The sequence below is a fragment of the Glycine soja genome, chromosome 11 (assembly GCF_004193775.1).
Source record: "Glycine soja cultivar W05 chromosome 11, ASM419377v2, whole genome shotgun sequence".
NCBI classification, from domain to species: domain Eukaryota; kingdom Viridiplantae; phylum Streptophyta; class Magnoliopsida; order Fabales; family Fabaceae; genus Glycine; species Glycine soja.
The window spans coordinates 52,164,624-52,182,911 of record NC_041012.1 but is presented as its reverse complement, the minus strand read 5'-3'; the positions used below and the strand labels follow the sequence as shown (position 1 = coordinate 52,182,911).

Below are 18,288 nucleotides of genomic sequence, written 5' to 3'. Positions count from 1 at the left end.
TATCAAAGTAGACTCCAATAAACCTATCAAAATCCAAAGCAACCTTTTGGATTCAGAATCCTGATCAACCACCTACTCATTGAAAGAGAATTCCGATCAACCAAATACAGCAAATGTGGTAAGCCACTAACTAAGCCTTTTGCATCTATGTATTCAAATTGTAAACAGCCTTCTTCTTGGTGCGTCTATGTGTGAGTCTGAAGGAGGAAGGATGCAAACTGATTCTTATCCAACAGTATCCCATATCATCATGAGAAATAAAAAAGAATATTGATGCCATCATGACAGAATTATGCAAAAGAAGGAAGAATATAAAACATGGCCAACTTAATTCAATATCATAAAAAGAAGAAAAAAAAATGCATGTAAAAGACATCAAACACATCAGCAATCACTTCTTAAATTTTCTCCACTCAATTATTTTTGCATTAAGATGGCAACTTCCTAACAAAATGGTATGCTAATCAGAAAAGAGTTACAACTACAAGGCCTCTCACATCACACATAACCTCAAAGAGCAAACAATGTTTACACCACTGCAGTAATGCTCTCAGCCTCCACAACCTCCTTCTCCATCTCCTTGACAGCTCTAATCAAACCCCTCGTGATGCCCTTGAGATGCAAACCACTCTCTTTCATTTCCTCCTGTAGCTTTTCTGCCATTTCCCAATCCAAAGCCTTCAAGCAGAGAGACTGTATTAACTTGTCATACTCATTAACACTTGGACGGACACCATAATCTTTCATCTCGGCCAATAACTTCAAAGCCTCATCAAACTGTTCCAACTTGCAATATCCACGAATCAGAGTGTGAAACATCACAGGCCCCAACTTAACATGCTTCTTTTTTGCTTCTGCCAAGATCTTCTGAGCCTCTTCCATCTCCCCACCATTTGAATAAGCGCTAGCAAGAACAGTATAAGTGTACACATCTGGTCTCAACCCCCTACTTTCCATCAACCTCATCATCTCCACAGCTTTCCCCATTTCCCCAGCCTTCGAATACGCCGTAACAACAAAATTGAAAACAGCATTCCCAGGCGGTGGCCCATTCTCAATCATCTTCAACAACAACTCCTTGGCCTTATCAACTTCCTTAATCCTACACAAGGCCCGGACAACCGCCAAAAACGGCTTTATTGCCCGCTCCCTCTTCTCCTCAGGGATATCCTCCAAGATCTCCAGAGCAGATTTCACAGTTTCATCTTCTCCACAAAGCTTCAAAACCAAAAAGCTAACCACATTAACGGGTGGCAGTTTCCCTTTCTCTGTTGCCACCACATACACTCCATGGGCTTCCTTAGCCTTCTTCCCTTTACACAACCAAGACAAAATGGCGCCAACTTTCTCAGCATCAGGCAATGTCCGCGCATCAACCATCTTCTGACAAACACCACAGGCCCAATCGAAAGCTCGCCGCCGACAAAGCGCTTCGATTGTAAAGTAATAAGTGTCTGCATCGGGCACACAGTGAAAAGCCTCAAATTTATCAAACACCTCCAATGCAGCCTTCCCTTTCCGCAACCTGGAGAAGGAACTAATCAACTCATTGAGAATCCTGACATTGAGGAGTCCACTCTCCTTCTCTCCAATCTCCTTAACCAAGTCCCACAACGAGTACACCACCTCTTTCTTCTTCCTCACATCATCATTTCCACATATGGCCAAAACAAGAGACTCCACCATTGGGGTTGTCACTTCCAATGATCTCTCACTCCATGCCCACCAGAAAAACCTTATCAGATTCTCACTCAAAACAAACGGAGTTTCGGTTATTTTCGTTACCAATTGCTGGTGCAGTGTCAAATCCATGTCATCCAAACACGACTCAAGGGACCCATCAGCGCTGGTTTGGAGAAGACGTAGCACACTCTCCAACGTGTCGGAATCAACCTCGTACGTGTCTCCTCCTCCTCCTCCTTCTTCTTCTTCTGCGAGCTGTCTGTCACCGCCGTTCACTGAAGAATCCGGTGAGAGCTCATTGTCGAGGTTGGAGGTGACCAAAAATCGAGGGTTATTGAAAATTTGGGGAAAAGTTGATTTGGGGATTTTGAGAAAGATAGGGTCAGAGATGGGTTGATTAATGAGTGAATAGTTGCCGGCAACGGCAACAGCACGTGTTGCTCGTGCGAGTATCCGCGTCCACATTCTTCTTCTTCTCCAGAAGTTGTTAATTTGATGCTCTTCCGCCTTCTTCACTGCGTAACCTAAAAGCATGAGCTTTAATTTGTCACAACTTATACGACAGCGTTTTACACATAATATATCAACTTAAATATAATGTCATTTTATAAAAATATTAAATTCTTGAAAAATACAAATTTTAAATTATGCAGTTTCAGAAAAATGAAAAAAAGCCGTCGACAGCAGGATTCGAACCTGCGCAGGCAAAGCCCAACAGATTTCGAGTCTGTCTCCTTAACCACTCGGACATATCGACTATTATTGATCAAATTCGAAGCAATAAAGATAAAGATGTTTTACGACATGGATTGTAGCTTCTCTTGGATTTGATGCAATTACAACAAGGTATGAGTATTAGATTAAGAGGCCTACTACGTAGATTGTATCTGAAGCCCACTAAACTAATCTGCAAGTGCAACCTCGGAGTACCGGGCTGGTTCTTTCAAGGCTTTTGATATATTCACTTCCCTTAATTAATTACTATACCTTCCCTTCTATTTTTATTACTAAAATATCCTTTAAGAAGGATGTTTAAGAAAAATCATTAAAAAAAGAGAGAGAAGGGAGGTATATTTTATGAATTAAGGGACGGATATATATCATTTGCCTTCTTTTAATGTTGGATATGAGCTTGAAAATTTAGGCTATCTAAAATTAATGACGAGATTTATGAGATGAAAAAACAAAATTTATAATGAGTTAGATTTATAGAAGACTTTAATTCAAATCAACGACAACAGATTTATTTACTTAAAAGGAGCCATATCATTCATTCGGGTTGTTTTCTACGGTTATTCGATTAATTGACTAAATTCACATCTCATAGGCGTTGCACCTGAAGCGATTTTTTATGCCTGTTTCCATGAACATGTCTCTTAAAGCGAGTATGCATCACTTTTAAATTTTGCTTTATTAATATCAAAATTCACTTTAAATTAAATTAATGAAAAATATAATCTTATTTACTCACTTTAAATACAATATTGTCTTTAAGAGAGATTTTTGCTAATTATACCACGCACGCACTACTTTAAATACTAATGGCTGCAATTCTAGAAGTTCATTTCATGAGCTAGAGTTTTTTAACACCAAAAAAACCTAGATTTTTTAAAGAATGCATTTATCTTTAAAATTTAGCAACCTTAGGATTATGGTGATCTTATTAACTTAAATTCGTAATGGATATTACTTTAAAATTAAGCTTAAACATAAAAATGTTATTTTAGAGGAGTATTAATTTCCTAATTGCCACGATTAGTTACACTAACGGTAATGGTTTGGGATTATGACATTTTAAACACTTTTCATATGATGTTTTTTTCTGTTTACATGGGTTTGTGTGTGTGCTGAGAAACATATGCCACACCTTCTATTCTCAATTCGCTATGATTGGATTTACATTACTACCTTAATGCAATGATGGCTTAGTTGCTACAAATTTTTCCACTTTTTAGAGAGAGAAAATTTTTCACTTTTTAGAGATAGAAGTTTTTTTCTTCTTCTTTAATTAACATCCTTTTAATTTTCTAAACTGCAGGACTAACTAAAAAAATCAATTTTCATATCTGAGAAATAATTTTTTTTCCGGCCTGTTTAAATTTAAGTCTTATATATTCCATGTTTAAATAAATGGAAAATAAGAGGATGTTGCTAGAATTACATTATTCTTTTTTTAGAAGAGTTACATTATCCTTTTGTTAATTACAATTGTTTTGACTAATGTTATGAAATTAAATATATTTTTTTATTAAAAAGTTTAACATTTGATATTCTAAATATATTCGCAGCAGAACCGTTTGAATTCAAACAAATATACCATTCATCATAAACATATGTATAGTATGAAAAAGATAATGCATTCACGAAGTCTAAATATAATGCTCTCAAATCAACATCATTGCAACTTTTGAAAGTCTTTTTATGACTCGGAAAGATTCCAAACACATAACTTCCACTGAGAAATTGGGTTGTCGCTGTAAATATAAAATTCATAATCAGAAGGCGGTTTTCTTCATGGGTTTTTCTGCGCTCAAGTTATATATGTATATAAAAGACTTATATATGTAAAATACTTTTCTATCACACACGACTAAGCTAGGGGCAGATTCTTTGCACCAAAAGAAATGTGAAACCTTGCAGAGAATTAATAAACATTTTTCTAAGCGTACATGTTTTTCGTTTTTCTGATTTATTTTCGTTCTAGTTAATGTCATGTGATCTACCAACAAAGGTTTTAAATTGTGGATCCAGAAAATTCTGGTCCACGAACCCAAGCCTTAAAACATTGCAAAAATCTTCATTAACGGGTCAGGTGAGATACATTTCTATATGCATCGATCTAATAAAAAATCTTAATTAAGCGCATGCATGAGTGAGTCATTTTCACTTTGTACATTGTTCGACTTGGACCTTGCGGGACCCTCACACTTTGACACTACAACGTGCGCTTGTTACATCACACTTAAGGTAATTGCATTTCGTGTCGACTCTAACTTGATCACCTGCATCAACCTCCAACAGTTAATATTACAACGTCACTGCAATATATAGTAATTTAAAACCTTAGTATTGGCTTAGCTGCAGAAACAACGTAACTCCTGTTGGAAACTCAGAGAGAACAGTACTGTCTTGCTGAGAATTTTTAAGAGAAATCTTTTACTTTGAATAAAAGAGTTATATATTACATTTTTTTTTTGTCAATATATATATGATAAATGTTTGTTTCAACTCCAGTCGGTTCTAGCTGACTCAACGTGCAAGTCATCACTTGTGCCTTTCATATTCTTTGATGTAGCAAGTAATGAGCTTTCCTTTTCCTTTCTAACTTTTCTCACGATAAACCAATAATGTTCTTTTGCAGTTCTCAGAATTACCTCCAAATCTCACCAAATAGTCGCAGAACTTAATTACGATGGTTAACAAAGAAATAAATTATCATTATGGGTTTTTTTGCTCTATCCCAGCCTGGCCATTCAATTAGCCTTTCATTATACTACTGTGTTTTGATTATAATAATAAGATCGTTGGGATTTGAACGATGGGAAAGAATAACAAAATAACAATCACAATAAGTTAACATATGACTAGCAGAAGAAGAAAAAATATGATTAATTTCATCCGTTTCAAAATAGTCATTTTAGATTATTTTATACAAATAAAAATAATAATAAATAGATAAAAAATAATATTTTTATAAAATTAATTTTATATCATATTAATTTATATATAAATTTTATTATTTATCATTAATATTATAAGAGATATAAGTATAAAATATAATTAATGTTACATTAAAAAATTAAAACGATAATCATTTTATAATAAATATTTTTCTTTTACATGATAATTATGATGGAACAGAGATAATATTTTTTTTATTAGAAATGTCAACACTACATAATTGATAATACAAGAGAGGTATAGGAAATATATAACAGAGTGTATAAGGCTCCGCATAATTGCAAATTAATAGATTGACCATTTTTTTATTATTATTATGTTGAGCCAGCAAGTTAATTTGTTGGATTGATTTTTTGTTACAACGCTCTAATGTTGTCAAGAAAACAACTTTTTTCAGCTAAAAAATTATGGTTGCATGTTGCTACGCCAACTATTGTTGCGAAAAGTTTTATAGCAAATATTTGAATATCACTGCGATTGCCTATGTTGTCAGAATTGATTTATTGTAGCCATTAAAGTTGTTGCCATATCTTACATGTCTTAAAAACCATGCATTATCTACGAAAGACATTCTTTCTCATCAACCAAAGTCATAAAGATTAGATCATTTTTCTAAACAACTATTATTGTTGCAATATGATAGTTTTTCTCAACAATTAAGTTCGTTGCATTAAGGTGTCTTTTTTCATCAACATGAATTGTTATTAATTATCTTTGATTTTTCTTATTAATGAAAGTAGTAAGGTCATCAACATGAATAACCTTTTAAGCAAACTATATTGTCATTCAATGAGGTTTTGTCAAAATTCTCTTGATATTTCTCTTTCTTGTATCCCTCCATTAACTCTCTGTAATTGTTAAAAAAGTATTAAATTAACACTCCTTAATTATTGTTTGAAAACACATCATGTATGTAGTAAGGAAATTAACGTTGTTGTAAATGTTTTTCTTTTACAATTTTTCTTATAGGGTACATGATGTATTTTCATAGAAGTTATTTTATATATATATATATATATATATATATATATATATATATATATATATATATATTATTCGTATTACCACCTATATATTTCAGAAACATATTCATAAGAACTATTTTTTTTTTATTCGTAGTACTTTTTTTAGTTGAGTTTTTACATATCCTACTTATCAGTAGAAGTGACAAAAAAAACTGTTTCTTTTATTCAAGATGTTGAATTTAATTTTTATACATTATAAATTAGGAGAGCTTTTGCTTCGTTAAACATTCTACTAAAAGTTTTCTGATAATCGTTAAACTGTTCAAGTATTTGGTTCAAATAAATTATAAAATTGGTCTAAAATATGATCAAAAAAATTAAAATATAAGATTCTTCAAAGAACTTAAAAATTGATAAAAAAAAAATTGTTCGTCATAGCAAGTCAATGACAAATACATAATATATACAATGCCATTTTAATTTTTTCACAAAAAAACCTAAAATATTTTTTTTAGTTGTAAACTTGTTCTTGTTAATGAATATTGTTATGTATTGTTAAAACTTAGACCTAAACATTATGAAACTTAAAAAAATGAAAAATTAAGGTAAAGTATTTGTTAATTTTTTTTATTTAGATATAGACACTTGTTATTGTTAATGAATATATTTGTGTATTATTGAAACTTATCATAATATTTTATTTAAACTTTTGTGTGTATTTTGAATGCCAAACCTATAAAATTCTGTATTATTTTTGTTTTTAGTATTATATAGTTATGATATTATACTTTTTTAATGTTATTTTATTTATTATTCGATTATGACTTTTACTTTATTAATACCAATTTGATTAAGATTCAATTACAATTGCACCATTAATTAACCTTCAATTAGTGTCTTGACAAGTTGAATGACATATCCAAATTTAAAAATATCACTACTTAATTTAACTTGGAATTATATGGACACTCAATATGATTTTTGTATATCATCTTAAAAAATGATTTTTGTATATCGACGTTTATTAATTAAGTTCTTTACATAAGAAAAAAATATAACTTTTATATGTATAATTTATTTATCATTGTTTATTATTTTTATAATACCTTCGTGAATTAGTGCAATAACACAATAATGAAATAGAACGATCGAATTGAAAAAAAATCAAATTAGTTTTTAGCCCTCCAAGATAAGTTATTCGATCTTTGCCCGGCTGAGTTCTCTATTGAGCATATTGCAATAGCTTCATCATTAATCATAGCATATTTGCTTTATATCTAACCAGGGTCTCGGTAGTGACTGCGACCTCACACAAATGCGTTCTTAATATATATTCCGAACATGTTTGGGATTTTAATGAATTGTTAATAATTACAAAACATGTAAATATATAAGTTTTTACCGAAAACCTACTCGAATTTTTGTCATTGTTATTAAATAGGGAAAACAAACGAAAAGACTAAGTGGGAGGAAAGTGTAACAAGTTATTATCCAATCAAATTCAGATACATATTCGTAACATAATAAAGAAAATATAACGTTTCTTCATAAGATAATACAAATATTTGTATATGCTAGAGACAACAAGTATTAGAAATCATATTTTAAATTTCTATCAAATTCTCACTTGTTATCATGTAACTCAGGTTTACGGGCAGCTTAATTAGGTGCTATAGGTACTAATTAAAATATCGTAAATATAGCTAGCACCAAGCTTGACGAATATTAGAAGATGCCAGTATTTGAATAATCGTAAAAAAACCACCACTAACACGATGATGAGTAGTCATATATTACTATTTAAATTTGAGATTAAGTCTTGTCAATTCTAGAATACGAATCTTATGATTATGAAGTTATTGTGTGCATGGAAAACTAACTTTGTCTAAAAGATTAAATTAACAAGGTAGTGATTTGAAATTTCCCAAGAATTTAGTTTTTTTACGACTCACCAATGTAATGTGTGTTAATTCTTTCTTTTTAAGATATGTCCTTGGTCTTAATTTTTTTAACAGGCTTATCTCGTGGGGCATAAAAAATGCAGCCGCACGTGAGCCAAAATTCCCTGTTATCTCGTGGTCAAGACCCGGTTTTCTTCCCATAACTGTGGATGGAATAAGTATGATCGTTCATGTGCAATAACTTTTTGGTCATCGTCAAGAGCCTTTGAAAAATGACTTTCATGTGCAGTAACTTTTTAAAGTGTCTGAAATTTTAAGTTTGGAACGAAAACAATAAGAAAAATTGCTAACAAAACACTTTTGAATATAAGAAAAATTGTTAACAACACACTTTTAAATATATTTTTTCTTATTGGTTAAAATTTCTTGAAAATTATAGAAAATAATAAATCATAAATCATGCATATTTAATTACTTTCTTTCATAATTTTATAATTTTTAATAAATTTTAATCATGGATAAAAAAATGTGTTACTAGCATTTCTCCTAAAATAATCAGTTCCCTTCCATTCTCCCAAGTTCCAACCGGAAAAGCAGATAAACAAATAAAGTAGAAGAAAAAAGTAAAAAAAAGAAAAAAAGAAAACTGGAGGGTGTATTCAACAATTTACGGTACTCGATGAAAACTCAAATCTCATTTAAATTACTTAAGAAGCTCTGTTTGATTCTAGTTTTCAAAAACCATGTATTTTCAGTTTTTAAAAGTAACAGAATAAAAAACGCTTTTGAGTAATTATATTTTCCCGATGAGTTTTGAGACTGTCACCAAAATAATTGTTATAAAACCAGAAGTTAGCTAGAGACAGTAATTTATTATCCTAATTTTGAAATTGTCTAATATAAATTGAGTGCAAATACCTTATTCTATATATTTCAGAATGTACGTACATGCACGCACGAACTATAAGAAGAAACTAAAAAGATATTATACAACCAAATCCACAAGTGTGTGTGTGTTTTAATTAAAGGCTTGTGTGGGTGTTAAAGGCATCAGAAATAGTGACTAGTTAGTAGTGAGGAACAATGAGAATCCCTTTTCAGAGAAAGGGAGTTAAATGCTTTGCTTATCAGGTTAGCATTACAACTTTTGTTCACTACTGTAGCAATAGTGCGCAACAAACGGGTCCCAGGAATTTCTCCCATTCCTATACGTGTGATAGAAATAAGTGGGTAAAGTAAGACAATCGCATATTGTGAAAGGTGGGAGGAAGATTAATTAAAACATTCACTGCAATAACCCCCCACTCTCTACTACAGTGGAATTCATATATATTTTCCTTCATTTGGTTGCCCCTTGGAGCACTATAATAGATTACATAGTCAAACAAAACAGCTAGCTAGACATGTCTTAGATAAATTTTTCTTCATTTTTCCAAAAAATAATAAAGTTCCTGTTTTTCTATTTTTTTTAACTTCATTTTCTTGACAGATGTGAGATTATTGATAGTAAAAAGGAATTTCAATTAAAGGTAATATTATTTAAAATTATTAATAATTTTTTCATGCGTATTTATTAATAAGGATAGATAAATATATTACCAAAGCAATGTTACTCTATAAGAAACATTTTATTGATACATATAACAGTAAATTTAGTATCTCGCGCAGAGAAAAAAAACCATTAGTTTTTATATATATTTAACACATAAAAATAATCATTTTGATAGAAATTTGATTTTTTTAAAATTGTCAAATATGTCATAAATTTCAAATCATGCTTGTAGGACTTAAACATGATCACATGACTTGTAAAATGATGTTTTAGACATGCTCTAACTGATTGGAGTTAGCAAGAAAATTACAATTTTAAATCATAATTACAATTCTACTTCTCTAACACTAAAAAGTAAAAAGATTGATGATGAAAATTTCAAAAATAATGCTTTAAATATGTTTTTAGTTTTATAAATAATTTTAATTTAATTTAAAAATATTTTTTAATTCATATAAAATTTAAAATTAATTTCTATCATTTAATAATGATGTGATATATATCTAATCAAATCACATTAGTAATTATTATGATGTAACATGCAATTTAATATGCTTTTATATATATATATATATATATATATATCATCTTATAAATAAATGGTAACAAGAATAATTTTAAAATTTATAAATTAAAATACATTCTATCTTAGAAATAATTTAAATAATGCTTACTTACTTAAATGATGAGGAGTCAAATGTAGTAATTTATGAAAGTTTCAGTTTTGTTATAATCACCCGTAGCAAATTATATACTGAACTTTTTATGTTGGTTAACATGTAGTATTTGTAGGGGGAAAAAAAGTAAAATATCAATTTAACTTTGATCAATTTAATTCTTAATTCTTAATATTATGGTAAAATAGGTTTTAATTTTAATAATCATCAGTCCATTTGTTTCCATTTGGTTAAAAACTAAATTAAATTATAATTATTAAATTTAATGACTAAATTGGCTTTTGATAATGTTAGAGAACGAATAATTTTTTTATATACATCACATGTATTTTTTTATTAAAGAATAAAGAAAATTATATTCAAATAAATTGTGATCGATAAAAAATTTTCTTGCAATATTTAATATAGCTACAAATTCAAAATTCAAACTCAATATTACTATTTAAGTTGAAATAACTTCAGTGGAGTTATGAATGTCAAATCTTTTGATGATTTATTTTTTTGAGAAGCAAAAGATTTCATTTCATAAAAGAGTCAAAAGGTATGTTTGCTTTAAGCTTTTCTCACCTTTCAATGGACGTTCAACAACGCAACTTTATTGAGAGTAAGCTTTAGATTGTTTTTAGTTTACCGTTTGAATAAATGAACACGTACACATTCCAAGCCACCATTTTGTGAAAAAACAACCTTTTTTTACTTCTGTTAGAATGTCCGTTTAGGGGGTGCAAGGATGATAAATCAAACACACACTTAATATTAAACGTGCACAACACATAAAAACACAGCTTAAGTAAAAAATAAAGGAGTATAGTTACAAAAGGATATCCCTCTCCCCCTACTACAGCAGTAACGCAACAAGCTTGCAAAGAAATTCACTTCATGATGTATTCTAAGATCTAAATTAATTGAAACACGGTCTTTTGTCATTTTGCTCTAGTTATTCAGGTTAGTACATTTATTGGGAATGAAATTCACATTTCACTCATTTATAAAGGATTGTTTGCTGAAATAGTTATACATCTTACCACATAAGATAAGATGACAACTTTGGGGATAAACGTTAATCCAAAAGTGTGGTATGGAAAAAAACTAAAGTTTTACATTGGTTAAAAATAAAATTAAATTAGTACATATGAATGAGGGATAATTTTCACTTGAGTAAACTTTTGAGATTGAATTAGATCTAAACTTATATTTTAAAAATCTAAGAGGTAACAACTTTCACGCTAGAATATTTGCTAATTAGAATATCTCCATTGTGATGAGGGTCCTCTAGAGTTCAAAATCTAACTGCACACCATGAAGTTCTCAAGTTCTCCATCTCACCGTGTACTTCTATCAAACATATTTATGATTTGTTAAGTATATATATAAATAAGCATTTTGTATGGATGAGATCATTTACGGTTTTTTTTTTACAAGCAGTAGAGGATCCTCTCAATTGATATCTCCCAGCTGGCTGTTGTTTAAACTTTAATTTTTATAGTACAAGTTTTCACTTTCACTCGCTCAAGTATATATATAGTTGGATCGATCAATATTTGAACTTGTAGGTGTCGATCGAAATTAATTAATTGTACGTAGCCATAGATAGGAAAAACATATAAGAATTACAGATTCTAAAAACTATATAACGACTTTCAGGAGAAAGCCCAATGATTTTTTTCTTTTCTGATTTATATATATATATATATATATATATATATATATATATATATATATATATATTTGATTAGTAGTAATATATAGTAGTAGATGGATATGGATGTAATAATTTAGGATAAAAGGCCTAGTGATCAAGTGGTATTGAAATAGTGATTTGGTAGCAAAATTTGATTCATTGAATGAGGAAGAAGTGGTTTAGAGGCAACAACACTAGTTATCCGTTAAGGTAGTTGTTGTACCAATGAATTAAAGCGCGCCAGCGCAGTCCTAAGAAGCTTTAAACAAGGCGTGGGGAGCATCTGGGACACCATGGTCATGGTCATGTTAAAGTCATTAAGCTGTTATTGTCATCATAATCTTTCCCCCAAATCCATCATATCATTCCAGCAAAACACAAATGCTCATTCAAGATTCCTAAACTACTTTTATTGGAACCCAGCAAGCATGGGCCAAAATTATTATGAGATGACTAATAACGCTTTTTTCATATGTTCTTTTCTAAATTCTGATGTTGATATCACCCCTTTCTGGAAAAAAAAATTTATAAAAATATTTCGTTTTTTTTCAGCTTCCTTTGTACGTGTAAATATCATTTTCCACTAATTTATTTTATATATATATATATATGTAATTTTTAAGTTTTATTTTTTTTTTGTTTTGCAAAGCACAGTGTGAACAAGCTACAAAGTTGATTTTCAGTATGTTTGGTATTAATTATATATATATATATATATATATATATATAATAATTTTCAGTATGTTTGGTATATATATATATATAATAATTTTTTATTCATTTTTAATAATTAATAATTTTGATTAATTTATAATTAACTTAATAACTTAATTAATTAAAATTATTTTTTAATAATTTATTAAGAGGACCAAAATCATCGATTTATAAAATTAAGAAGCTTAAAATGTTAAAATTAAAATTCAAGAGGATAAAAAACATAAATTTAAAAAATAAAAAAAATAACAATTTAACCTATTACTTTAAAACTTGAACCATGTTAGGCATCTATGTTAAGAGACGAGGTTTCAAAGCTCAACAACAAGGAGAATACGGCATTGATGAGCAGCCCCATTTACTAAAAGGAAGGAAAGACATGTACAACTATACCAAGTACCAACAATTCATTATATCAGTACTATATATTGATGTGTGGGGGCAGAATCGAAGTCGATGCAATGTACCTAGTACTCAATTCAATTAATTTAAGGGGGGAAACATAAAGAAATGACTTCTAGTCGTGGAAACTAATAATTGGTGGAAAATATATGTTTATAACAGCTACCTCTCTCTCCTTTTGCCAACCTCAGTTTGCACAAGCAACTTGTTAGGTTTCTAAATTAAAACTTGTGTTGGGTCTGGAGGTCAGTCTCAATTTTAGACAAGATTAGATACTTCTTGCTTTTTTAGCTAACGAATTCTTGAATCATGGCTATACTACTACTTTTATAAGTTCTTTGTATTTTTCCTAAACTATACAAATATAATAAAAATTACCTGAGAGATGAAAAGGGTCAAAGTGTCTTATTATATACAACAAATAGATTTTTAAAAAAAATTGTCATTTTCAACGTTGTCAAATAAATTATTTTGATCGTAAATAAATTTAAAAAGAATGTATTAAGAATATACAAATTTTTTATATTCAATTGCATATTATATACACGGAAATAATGTTCATTTTTATAATATTACCCCATCTCATTGCATTTGGTTGATGGTTTTTGTCATGTATTTTTTTTATTCAGGTATTAAAAAAATGATAATAATTTATAAGCCTTACCCAAACAAGTAAATTAAACTCATTAATATCTTTCTTGAATTTGTTTCAACTCTGAAGAGATGAATAAGAAAAGTACAATTTGACTTGAGAAATTGGGTCCGTTTTGGTCAAACGAACGAACGGAGCCTAAGGATAGTGTAGGCTCTGTAGAGTGTTGAATGAACATAGTATAGTAATAGTGTTCTAGTTAGAATTATAAGAGAAGAGGGAATGAAGTGAGGTAGACATTTTATTAATTTATGAAATGATGAGTGTCAAAGTCGACGCCAACAACTGAACGCCGTTTTGTCCCCTAACCACCATATACACCGTCCGATCCCATCTTCACACAATTATTAGGGTTGGATACGAATGAAATATGCACCGCCACAGTTATTATTCTCTGTTTCACTTTAACCTCGCATAATAATAATAATTCCATTCCATACTTTGCAACTTGGAACCTTTTCTATTCTATTCTACTCGTCATAGAAAAATTAAAAAAAGGTTGCCGGGGAATACTCAGCCACCTGTCGGTGCAAATGCTTATACTAATACTAATGCTCCTAAACCAATGCAACCAGTCCAATAACAATATATTCATCTTCAATATACTCATAAAAAGAATATCTTTATACACACTAGACATTGTTATCATATCTTGTATTATTATATTATTATACCAATCAGAAAATTTCCATTGTTATACGATGTGAAGTTTTAAATATATTTGATCAAATTCTTTAAATTACATTTAAAAGTTTATGTTTTTTTTATGTTTTTACATAAAAATATTGTGTTTAATAACTTATCATCTATTTTTAAACACATAATGAAGTTTTTCTCAAAGAAATATGTTTTGTTAAATCTCTTTTTTAGTAAATACAATGTTCAGTTATATATATATAATTTCACTTAATTCACATAAAATTAATGTGGACAAAAGATAACTATATTGAATAAAATTATTATGTTAAACAATAAAATTTTGTTTTTAAGTATTTAATATAACTGTGTCTGGGACTTAAATTTAAAATGATCAGTAAACCTAAAATAATATCATATCAACCGATTTGTGTATTTGATGATTAAAATATAACAAAACTTAAATCCAATATTATGAGCCTTCCAAAAAAATTCCAATAGTGAGTTTATTTTTGTTGTTGTTCAACATTAATAATTGAAATTTCACCTTAATACAAAAAAATTGCTGCTGATTTATATTAGGTAGGTTAATAAGTGGACTTTTAATTTTAGTTTAAGAAAATAGCCTTAAAAAATGTAAAATGAAATGTCTTGTTTATCTTTTTATTCTGGCATTAGAGAGGAAAAAAGTTGACTAGAGAAAGGGCGGAGAAGGCTGTTTTGTGCATCAACAAAACCAGCTCCTGGACTTGCTTGCATACTCTCTCTGTTCTTTCTATTCAAAGATCTGTAAATTTATATATTATCTTTTATCATATATAGTATTAGTATAGTCCACTTGTTTAAACCACCTGTGTTGCATATTCTGAATCCTATCATCTTGTGGCTTTGATGTCTAGAGCATTGGAACATGATTACATAGGGTTGGCAGAGAATCCGTCAATGGATGGTAAAAACTCATCATCACTGAACTTGAAGGAGACAGAGCTGAGGCTTGGCCTCCCTGGTTGCGAGTCTCCAGAGAGAAAATCAGGTTCTGCACTCTGTCTTTTTGGCAAAGAGTTGCAGAACAACAATAACAATGTTTGCTCTTTGAAGGCTGGGGCCAAGAGGGGCTTCTCTGATGCCATTGACACCTCTTCTGTCACTGAGGGATCTCAAGGAGCTTCTGCTTTGTTCTCTCCAAGAGGTGGCAATGTTGGGAAGCCTCTTATTGGTTTAGACACTCAAACTAACACCACCATCAAAGAGGTTGGTGCAGTTCCTCAATCAGCCAAACCGGTTCAGGAAAACAATGATCAGTTTGCTGCAACAAATGCCCATGCAATTGCTCCTGCTGCTAAGTATGTTTGTTTGTTAAAGCTCGTGTAAACAAATTGTGTGACTAAAAATTGATAGTCATATTTTTAATCCTGGTTTTTCAGTTAGATATTGATTCTATTGCAAAAAAGTGAAGTGGCTGATGATTTCTTTTTCCCTTTATGGGAATTTTTTCGTCTTCTGATATTACTCTAATATAGAATTCATTTTCGGACAGGGCACAAGTTGTGGGATGGCCACCAATTCGATCTTTCCGAAAGAACACGATGGCCTCTAATTTGACAAAGAACAATGATGAAGCTGAGGGAAAATCAGGATTTGGTTGTCTCTATGTGAAAGTCAGTATGGATGGTGCCCCTTATCTTAGAAAGGTTGATCTCAAAACCTATAACAACTATATGGAACTTTCCTCAGCTCTTGAGAAGATGTTCAGCTGCTTCAGCATTGGTACTACCTATACCTTCTTCAAAATTCATGTGTATTTGCTTTTTTCACAAGTTTCTTTTACATGCCCTTTCAAAGGCTAATAGTATTTTTCATTAGTTTCTTTAGCTTGACTTTCAAAGGCTAATAGTTAGTTTTTTTAACCAATCGATCAACATTGAAACTTGTATTTGCTAAATCTAAAAATTTGGAATTTGACATCTGTGTTGTTTCGCTTAGCTAGAAAGAGCCTAAGCTGCTTCTTTTTTAGCCACTATTTCCCTCTTGAAATTCTGCATAACCATAACCACTTTGCACCCTAACGTTTTCCTATTCATAAAATTAGGTCAATGCAATTCTCCTGGACTTCCTGGGAAAGATGGACTAAGTGAGAGCTCTTTGAGGGATCTTCTCCATGGATCTGAATATGTTCTTACATATGAAGATAAAGATGGAGACTGGATGCTTGTGGGTGATGTTCCTTGGGAGTAAGTTATTTCTCTTATTGTCATGATTATAATTATAATTTATAAATTTTAAGATAATGTTGTTTTTCAATTATGATAGCTCTGGTTGAACATGTTAAATCCTTTGTTAATGCAGGATGTTCACTGATTCATGTCGGAGACTAAGGATCATGAAGGGCTCTGAGGCAATTGGGCTAGGTATGTCTTATTCTTACTTTTAGTTTTAGCATGCATTTACTGATTTACATGCGCAGTACTTTCTGGATTAAAGGCTCTTCTAAGGAAGTTGTAAGGCTATTCTTGCATGAATTCTTGTTTATTAGGCAATTGATTGAAAATGTTAATTTAATGTAGTTTTTTTTTATATTCTAATGTCGTATTAGAATCACTCCATTGTTAATGCCATCTTTCATCATAATCTTTGATATGGATCACCGGTTTTATATTGGAATGCAAGATTTCTTAAAAATTTGTTCTCAATTGTCTTGGTTGCAGCTCCAAGGGCCATGGAAAAATCTAGGAGCCAAAACTAATGCAGAAAAAACCCCATTAGACCAAAGCGGGGGGTATTCATTGAAGCATATAAAGATTTCCAAGGGTGTTTGAGTTTATGATTCTGTTCAAAATCAAAAACATATGCTATTCAGTGTCTCAGTTTTTGTGCATTAATATATATAGTATGACAAGTTTTATCATTAGAATTCAACTGGAGACATCCAGACAATATATACACATATTTTGTTTGTTTCTCTATTTTGTGTATCCTTGGATTCTAGTTGCTGTATAAAAGAATTGCTTGTTGTGCTTTTCCCTGTTTCCCTCTATAACTATTCTGAATTTTCTTCATGTATTTTATTTTCATTATACATACTGAACATTTGTATTTTGTTATTAAATGGTAATAACCATATCTCTTGGTCATATAATGTTAGTCCCCAGAATAAAGAGGAAATTTGCTGGTTGTGCTGTTTGTTATATGTTTAAATTCTATCATTACTATATTCTAAGGTTGCTCTCAATTCAAGGAAGATACCTGTTTAAAAGAACAGAATGCCGGAACACTGAAATGCTTAATTTAGCATTAAGCACGATATTTTAATTGGAAAAGTCGAACAGAAATTCAATTCTAATGAACGGGAAGATTAGCATTAAGCTTGAGAGTTGAATATAATTTTTAGGAAAATGCTAATTGTCACGTAAAACATTTTCGTAAAATGATACACAAAAGAAGATGATTGGTTATTTTTATCATAACATACGGTGTCTTGTATTTCATCAATTATAACTGCACCCACGGAATGACACGTAATGATTTGTGCAATTCGTGCGACAACGGCTTCGTACGAAATAACAATACTTTTTTTTTTTAATAAAGAAGTAAATTTAAGTTTCGTGTATTTCGATTTGTTCATTATAAAATAAAAAGTTTTTTTTCACTGCTTGGTGAAATAATTTATAAAATAATTATTCTGTTTAGTTCTCCCAAATATCCTCACTTTTTATAACTTTTGAATGAAAAGCGCGTAAGAGTTTG

General features: G+C 30.4%; 2 protein-coding genes and 1 non-coding gene across 4 annotated transcripts; 1 reads left to right on the top strand and 2 right to left on the bottom strand.

Moving 5' to 3' along the window:
* Positions 1-310: 310 nt before the first annotated feature.
* Positions 311-2,235, bottom strand: LOC114375806 (pentatricopeptide repeat-containing protein At3g02650, mitochondrial-like). The gene has a single exon (XM_028333670.1). The coding sequence runs from the start codon at positions 2,215-2,217 to the stop codon at positions 529-531; it is 1,689 nt and encodes a 562-aa protein (XP_028189471.1). The 5' UTR covers positions 2,218-2,235; the 3' UTR covers positions 311-528.
* Positions 2,236-2,358: 123 nt separating this feature from the next.
* TRNAS-CGA lies at positions 2,359-2,440 on the bottom strand. The gene has a single exon. It is a non-coding gene; the product is annotated as a tRNA-Ser (tRNA).
* Positions 2,441-15,206: 12,766 nt separating this feature from the next.
* On the top strand, positions 15,207-17,600 carry LOC114377592 (auxin-responsive protein IAA27-like). Of its 2 annotated transcripts, XM_028336182.1 has the most exons (6): positions 15,207-15,333; positions 15,444-15,887; positions 16,082-16,311; positions 16,634-16,775; positions 16,891-16,952; positions 17,250-17,600. In XM_028336182.1, exons 2-6 carry the CDS (start codon positions 15,487-15,489, stop codon positions 17,285-17,287), a joined length of 873 nt encoding a protein of 290 aa, XP_028191983.1. In that variant the 5' UTR covers positions 15,207-15,333; positions 15,444-15,486; the 3' UTR covers positions 17,288-17,600. The 2 variants fall into 2 exon arrangements, with proteins under 2 accessions (XP_028191983.1, XP_028191982.1); XM_028336181.1 differs by having other exon boundaries at positions 15,217-15,887.
* The last annotated feature ends 688 nt before the right edge of the window (positions 17,601-18,288 follow it).